The following is an 8,737-nucleotide window of genomic DNA, read 5'->3' as shown; positions in this document are numbered from 1 at the left end:
GACTCTTGATTTGATTTTCGATTGGAGATGTTTGATATGAGTCTGGAAGGAGAGTTTACAGTCTAGCCAGACACCTAGGTACTTATAGATGTCCACATATTCAAGGTCGGAACCATCCAGGGTGGTGATGCTAGTCGGGCATGCGGGTGCAGGCAGTGATCGGTTGAAAAGCATGCATTTGGTTTTACTAGCGTTGAAGAGCAGTTGGAGGCCACGGAATGAGTGTTGTATGGCATTGAAGCTCGTTTGGAGGTTAGATAGCACAGTGTCCAAGGACGGGCCGGAAGTATATAGAATGGTGTCGTCTGCGTAGAGGTGGATCAGGGAATCGCCCGCAGCAAGAGCAACATCATTGATATATACAGAGAAAAGAGTCGGCCCGAGAATTGAACCCTGTGGCACCCCCATAGAGACTGCCAGAGGACCGGACAGCATGCCCTCCGATTTGACACACTGAACTCTGTCTGCAAAGTAATTGGTGAACCAGGCAAGGCAGTCATCCGAAAAAAACGAGGCTACTGAGTCTGCCGATAAGAATATTGTGATTGACAGAGTCGAAAGCCTTGGCAAGGTCGATGAAGACGGCTGCACAGTACTGTCTTTTATCGATGGCGGTTATGAAATCGTTCAGTACCTTGAGTGTGGCTGAGGTGCACCCGTGACCGGCTCGGAAACCAGATTGCACAGCGGAGAAGGTACGGTGGGATTCGAGATGGTCAGTGACCTGTTTGTTGACTTGGCTTTCGAAGACCTTAGATAGGCAGGGCAGGATGGATATAGGTCTGTAACAGTTTGGGTCCATGGTGTCTCCCCCTTTGAAGAGGGGGATGACTGCGGCAGCTTTCCAATCCTTGGGGATCTCAGACGATATGAAAGAGAGGTTGAACAGGCTGGTAATAGGGGTTGCGACAATGGCGGCGGATAGTTTCAGAAATAGAGGGTCCAGATTGTCAAGCCCAGCTGATTTGTACGGGTCCAGGTTTTGCAGCTCTTTCAGAACATCTGCTATCTGGATTTGGGTAAAGGAGAACCTGGAGAACCAATTGTAAAGGATGTAAGAAAAGATAACTCCCACACAATATTACCTCTGCATATTTTTTTATGGTCAAAGACCTTATGCAAGACTTGAAAAAAAAGAAGTAAATATCATCTTTTATAAATGACTTGTTGAAGGACAGGCTTCCAAGGGGCTACACAGAATTTAATTCTATATCTTCTCTCTGTGTGGCTTTTGAAGACAGAAGCACATCCTAAAGTACGCTCCATCTGTTTTCCCCTGCTCCACTATTGATTGGCTGATCTTGGTCCTTCTCCAGCATTGATTGGTGGATCGTGGTGGTCCGGCATCCTTGATTGGACAATCTCTGTTCTTCTCCTTAATTTATTGGTGGTTCTCATTGATTGGTCAATGCCCGTTGCGGTTTGTAATGGCTGGCCTTCCACTCGGGGTCTGGTATCCCAGCGAGCCTCTAATGACATCCTATCATGGTGAGAGGTGGTTAAAGGTCATACACTCAAAAATATAACACACACACACATCACAACCAACTCTGGTGAGGGGTGGGAAGGGGTCACATGCTGTCCACCTGGTGTCTAAGATACTGTCAGGCCCAGGGTCAACTGATCTCTGTTGTCTCCATCTCCATGACTGCTTTCCCCCAAGGGACTATACTGGTTTATTTAGCTCTGAAACTGCTGTACTGTTGTTTTTAACCCCATGAGTGGAACCAAAAAGACAAGTTAACCTTAAGAGCACAAAGACACAGCTGGATCGTTTGAATGGAAGTGGAGAAGGTTTGGTTTATGAGATATACAGTTTAACTTACTCTCTTTCTAGTTATGATAAGATGACAAGTGTTGTCAGCTCAAGCTCAATAGCCAGCTCAACGGACAAAACTATTGGCTGAACAACCAGTCAAGACAAACCACAATCATGTAACTGAATAGTATCTCCTGTATTTGAATGTGATGTTTGTGCTTCTGCTTTCTCTTTGGGGTCTTTTTGAAAAACTGCTATAGGGTTTAAAAAATACAGTATATTTCATTGATTGATCATTTGGTTGTTGTGTGTTTGACAGGCGGGGTTCAGTGCCCCAACAGCATTGCTCTCCAGGAGGTGCGGAGCTGCAATGACCACCCTTGTACTGTGTACCACTGGCAGACAGGGCCCTGGGGACAGTGTATCGAGGACACGTCGGTCCCCCCTGCCAACTCCACAGCGGCCGGGGTCGGGGTCAGGGGAGGGGACTCCTCCTGCTCTGTGGGGATGCAGACGCGGAAGGTCATCTGTGTCCGGGTCAATGTAGGGCAGGTGCCTCCCAAAAAGTAAGAGTCCCTCCTTCAAAATAAGAGTTATTTTTTCAAAGTAAGACTTCCTCCTTCAAAGTAATAATAATACATGGCATTTATAGCTTTGAGTTCTTCCTTCAACGAGAGGACTGAATACCAATATAAGTGTATATGACTATCATTTTTGTGGAAAGTGAGAGAGGAAATGAATGAAATGAAATGTCAGTAGAACAGTTATGCTTATGCTGATGTGGTGTAATATGTATTCAGGGTTCCATAAGCCTTTGCTAAGCATAATTCAAAGCACGAAAGCACAGAGCCTTTGTACCAGTATCTGTCTATGGAAGGAACAATATCCTATTGTTACCACTGTCTGTCTGGCTGCATAGCTGTGAGCTGACGGGTTCCCTGATGGGTTTCTGCCTGGGTTCCAGACAGTTGTTCTAAAGTATCTGGGTTCTCCCTCCCTACCACCCTAAGGGTATCTGCCAGGGGACGTGAATCAAAATAATGAATTAGCTATTTATTTATTCAGCTTTAATAGTAGCATTATCCTGGCAGGATGAGCTGGAGCTACTAGGCAGACTGGGGATGAGCTAGGTTCCACGCTGGGTATGGTAATGAACACTGGGCAGTTTTATTCCTGCGGTTTATGATTCTCCCATCCAGGGTTTAATTTTACCCAGCTACCATTTCACACTATCACACCATGCTGCTCTGGGACTCACACACATAAACATTATTAGGGTTTATTTGTGGTGTGAAATTGTTACAGCTGCTGAACTACTATCACTAAACACACTTGATCCCACTAGGTTTGGGCCGATATATTAATACATCATAATATCAAATAATGAAATCGTATAATGTCACGAATGAAACAGGTATGATATGCTTATGAGTTCATTACCATTACAGGACATGAATTAGCTAACAATGTAGCACTGTTACAGAGGTGATATGATATTCAAAGCAATGAAGGGGCTTAATCTGAAGCCCTAAAGCCAGTAATTCATAGTATACTTGGAGAATCCCTGATATTCCTTACAACAAGGACCCAGTATTGATATTCTGTATACTGTAAACAGTTGGATTATTTTGACAAGACAAATATGCATTCATAAACATAAACGATAAGGGGGCAAGGGGGGAGCAAAAACCCAGACAGTTCCCTCTGTGGAATGATTTTGACACGTCTAGATGATGTGATTTCAGGTGTCCGGAGAGTATTCGCCCTGAGACGGTCAGGCCCTGCCTCCTGCCATGTAAAAGAGACTGCAGCGTCACCCCCTACAGCGACTGGAGCGCCTGCCCTGCCACATGTAAAGAAGGTACCTACTAGCCTTCTCAAACTTCTCAATGTAAAGGCCTCTCAACACACTCAAGTACACATTATTGGGAAAAATGCCACTATGTCAAGAGAGAGAGGCATTCAAATATGCCAGGCAGGTACATCCTATTATTGTCAAGTATGCATTACAGTACAACAGATCCAGAGCAGTTTGTCCATGACAAAAATGCTCAAGAGATGGAGCCTAAGCCATATGGTTTTGAAATGAGCATGTGCTTCAAAGCATGTGAAGAATTTCATTAGAACAGAGAATTCTAAATAATAGTGGGTCTGTTAAGTGTTTGCTTCCTGGTTTCGACAGCCCTGACAAATGGACAAATCTGACAAACAAAACACTTGCACAACTATAAAATGATTTCTCTTCTCCTCTTCAAATATTTGTTTTCGAGCTGAGAGAATCATCAAGTCAAATCTGTAGGAGCTGTGACATCCTAGAACAGAAACCAACGAACACTCATTGTTGCCTGGCAACGTTTTTCTATATAAAGAACTAGAACAAATGCTGCTAATAAACAAAGTGCCGGGCCAATTTAAAGCAATTTGCCCGCACACTGCAACAACCTCTTTGTAAACTAGAAAACGCTTGTTAGCATACATGTTTCCGCGATTTCCATTTCCCGGGATTGAGTGTTGTATTCATGAAATACTTCACATGACTAGGAACATTAGCTAAGAAATACTTTATAGAGTCTATAAGAACAGTCATTTGGCTTGTTTTTCCTAGTTTTTTTAATCCTTTAATCTGTCTCTGCTAGTAATCTTGCTTGTATTATTTCAAATGTGGCACCCAGATCATCTGGCTTTACTAGGAGTATATGGTCATGGATTTGTCCGGTAGCTAGCTACCTCTATGGATCATACATTGCAACATGGATATGGCCACTGTAATAGGATTCTGATGGACTTCTTGTAAGGGCAATAAAACCTTCACCACCCAATCACTGAGTTGGGTGGACACCAGGAGAAAAGTGAAGCCCACATCAATCAATATTCCATACTTAATTATTTCATGACCTTCTCTCCGAACTGGTCAGGAAAGTACATATCTGCTGGAGAACACCAGACTAGAGAGCTGGGAACCAGCTGTGCTCCTTCATTACGTTTTAGTGTTCTTCATGTTCAAGGTTAATGACACACAGCTGCTAAAAGTCAACAGCAAACAAAACACTTGTTTTACAAGGACATTTCAAGGACCTGTGATTTGCAATTACTCAAGTAGGTAACAGGCATTCGTCATGATAATTTTCCACTTCAAGACTCGATGGAAGTAGCTTGAGTACTGCGGTTATTGTCTCTGTCTAGTGATTGGGCCAGTGTGTGAATAAAGTGTTTTTCTATGGGTTATTATAAGGTGGCAACACGAAAAGGAAACAGAACAGGAAACGCATCATTATCCAGCTGCCAGCCAATGGGGGACAGGACTGCCCAGAGGTGTTGACTCAGGAGAGAGACTGTGAGGTGCCGTCTGTCTGTTTGGGATACAGGTAAGGCTCCATCATCCACCAAGACCACTCTACTCTTTTGACTAAAGCAGTATCAAGTTAAACAGAGCAAGACTTTGACTATGACTCTAAAGATGACTCAGCTGTGTCCTGTTTCTTCTACTGCAGGTGGAAGACACACAAGTGGAGGCGATGCCAGTTGGTTCCCTGGTCCGTTCGTCAGGACAGTCCTGGAGCTGTGGAGACCTGTGGGCCTGGACTTCAGGCTAGAGGTGAGCAACAAAATCCTGCATGCGCTACTCAATTTGATTCTGGGGGCAAAGAGTCTGAACTGACGGATATATAAGAAAATACCTTGGGCATGAGAGACTATTAAAAATATATTATTTTGACCATGGATTAAATTAAGTGTATTATTTTTGCATCTCGGCCTACTTCGGTTTTTCCTTTTCATGGTTTTGAACTTGACAGTCATGAGAGACCGGTCGCATTCATATTGTATGTGAAGTACATTCAAATATTTGATCTGCGCTTGATTTAACTTGCTTCGTACTGTGCATGTGACTGTGGAAGTGTGTAGTATTGTTGATGTGAGAAAAAGGGAGTTAGGCCTCAAAGTAACACCTTGGGCTTCATGTATCTTCATGTATCTTTCATCTCCTTCTAAATGTTACGCTGGGACTGGTGGTTAAATAACCAAATCGCTCCTCCTAAACTCTTCCCTATAGCTGTACCAGGCATGAATTAGTTACAGTAAGGTTGAAACACAAAATGTTAATTCTGGTGGATTGCTTCGTGTCGAACTCGACGAAGCATGACAGGGAGCGGCAACAATGCATCTATCTGTCTATCTGTCTTCGAGTGGATTTCTTCCACTCCTTGCACCAGACCTCTAGTAGCATCTTGAAGTAGAAGACCATTATCTAATCAGATGATGTGCACCTTTCAACCTCCTTCACACTCAACATTAGGCTACATTACCTGTAATGGTATCTGTGTAGACATTGACACAGGGAGAGAGACAATTCAATACAGAGCTCTGGCTCCTCCTCATTCAATGATATCTAGTCGGGTTTGTTTGGGTGGGAAAGTCAATAGACATTAGACTACGTTCAGTTTCATCACTTAATGCTGTTCTCGCCTCTGTGTGTGATATTAACTGAGCGAACAGGAGACAGAGTGCGTATGAAATCTAAGTCTATTCCCTATGTAGTGCACTACTTTTGACTAGATCACGACAGGGAATAGGGTGCATTTTGGAATGCAATGTAGTGAGTCATACCAACTAGCAATGAGTCATTGAGTCAGATCCCACAGTGACAGTACTGTAGGTTAATCATCACTTTAAACACAGTCAGGTCTTGATCGCCTGTGATGGGACTATCGTGTTTGGCTCCAAATGCAGCCAAAGGGCATTAACCAAATGAGATTGTGAGTCTCCCCTAATGAAAAGTGTCCAACGTGTGTACCAAAGCTTATTTCCTCACACCATAGCAACCACCACTTCATTCCTTTTTCATTCTTTGTTTCTTTCTTTCTATAGCCGTCTCATGCTGGAAGCAGGACGGGGGTCAAGCGGACATGGGAGCATGTCTGAAGTTTGTCAGCTCCATGCCCTCTCTAACCCAGCCCTGCCAGCTCCCATGCCAGGACGACTGCCAGCTAACCGCCTGGTCCAAGTTCTCTTCCTGTACACAGGACTGTGTGGGCGTCAAGACCCGCAAGAGGATGCTAGTGGGTGAGTGGACTGGAGTAGGCTGTACAAGTACAGTAAACTAACTAACTTTGTATTTGGTATTTTACTGGATCCCCATTAGCCGCCGCGAAAGCAGCAACTACTCTTCCTGGGGTCCACACAAACGTGACATGACACGGAACATTAACAAACAAGAACAGCTCAAGGACAGAAGTACATACAGTAAATGTAAATGGTCACACATTGCTTACATGTCGGTACATACACACATAGGTCAAATACATAATATATAATCATATTTTGTGGTACCAATGAGTGTCTGAACTGTGTGCCAACTGCTTGAACTGGCAGTTCGGTACCTTCAACACATCAATACCTCGCACAAAGACCAATAGTTCTTCATTATTAATATCTCACCTCGTCCACACACACTTTGCAGAACTCAAAAACTACAGTGCTTGTCTTTCATTACTTGGTCCATTATGCATGAACATGAAGGCTCAGCATTTGGTTTTTGCATGTCATGCCTAAATTTGCTAATCTTGTCAACAAAAAAAGTGGTTGGCAATATCAACTGGTTTTTGTTATGAAACAGCCATCTGCTTCAATGAGGATGGAGCTTTTAGGCCTAGAATGCCATATAAAGTACTCCAAAGCTTTTTACTATAATTCTTTATATAATTTCTCTTCATTCCATAGTATAGTTTCTTCTTTTTGTTAGTTATGTGATTTCTCAATTTACTGTATGTTTTCCAGTCTATGTTGTCAGACTTATTTGCTCTTCCCTTTGTCTCATCCCTCTCAGCCATACAGTCTTTAAATTCATCATCTATCCATGGGGATTTAGCAGTTTTAACAGTTAGTTTCTTGATGGGCGCATGCCTATCAGTAACCGGAAGAAGCAGTTTCATAAGTGCTTCAAGTGCGGCGTGAGATTGTTCCTCATAACATCCATCAGACCAACAAATATTTTTCATATCTTCGAAATAGGAATCCTTGCAAAAACTCTTGTATGATTGCTTATACACAATTTTAGGTCCAGTCTTCGTAACTTTGTTTTAAATTTTTTGTCTATTATGATCACTACATCCGATGGGTAGGTTATTTTTGAGTGGTCAGCTTGATGACAACCAGTCAATATTTAGGTCAACCAGAAAATATACTTCTCTGTTGATATCACATACATTATCCAGCATTCATAGTCCCAATACTGAGTTTTAGCACTTGTTGGTCTATATCAACTTCCTACGAGAATAGGCTTTAGTTGAGGCAGATGAACCCGTAGCCATTTTACTTCTACATCATCTGACATGAGATCCTCTATCAGCATAACAGGAATATGACTCTGGCCCTACATAGCAACACCATTTGCATTTCTATCTTTACTATATACTGTATTCTATAACATTGTATACTCTAGCTACTACTGCATCATCATAGGAATTATCTAAGTGTGTTTAATAAGAGATGAACAGAATATTAATGTTTTCTGGTGTTAATAAGTTGTTAATTTCATAAACCTTGTTTATTATGCTACATATGTTACTATAGGCTATTTTTGTCCTCTTCTGGGTTGCTTGTGTGTTTATTTTTAGTGTTATTCCGAGAGGCTCATCTGAGGTAGACATATCAGTGATATTTACATTTAAATCAATGGTACTGAGTGGGCTTCTTCCTAAAGCAGACAGTTTCAGTGCAAACTGTGGAATTCAATTGTATGTGGATATCAGTGGAAGATCCTCAGAGGATGAAGGGATAAACAATCCACATTAGTGAATTTCATGAAAATAAAAATAGTGAAACAAAAAATATATACTAAATCTATTCATGTCACCAAATAATTTACAGCACTCTGTAGGGTAGCACCATGGTGTAGCCGGAGGACAGCTGGTTTCCGTCCTCCTCTGGGTACATTGACTTCAATACAAAACCTAGGAGGCTCATGGTTCTCACCCTTCC

At 42.4% G+C, this 8,737-nt stretch overlaps 1 protein-coding gene across 1 annotated transcript in view; it reads left to right on the top strand.

The window, feature by feature from the left end:
* Positions 1–8,737, top strand: part of LOC124012985 (thrombospondin type-1 domain-containing protein 7A-like) — a 183,358-nt gene that overhangs the window by 107,338 nt on the left and 67,283 nt on the right. The window contains exons 8-12 of the mRNA XM_046327086.1: positions 2,079–2,325; positions 3,505–3,620; positions 4,992–5,124; positions 5,251–5,354; positions 6,626–6,820. Of these exons, the coding sequence (XP_046183042.1) occupies positions 2,079–2,325; positions 3,505–3,620; positions 4,992–5,124; positions 5,251–5,354; positions 6,626–6,820 (795 nt within the window). The remainder of the gene's footprint in view (positions 1–2,078; positions 2,326–3,504; positions 3,621–4,991; positions 5,125–5,250; positions 5,355–6,625; positions 6,821–8,737) is intronic.

The sequence above is a fragment of the Oncorhynchus gorbuscha genome, linkage group LG24 (assembly GCF_021184085.1).
Source record: "Oncorhynchus gorbuscha isolate QuinsamMale2020 ecotype Even-year linkage group LG24, OgorEven_v1.0, whole genome shotgun sequence".
NCBI classification, from domain to species: domain Eukaryota; kingdom Metazoa; phylum Chordata; class Actinopteri; order Salmoniformes; family Salmonidae; genus Oncorhynchus; species Oncorhynchus gorbuscha.
Note: the sequence above shows the minus strand (reverse complement) of the source record. Positions and strands in the feature narration are given on the sequence as shown.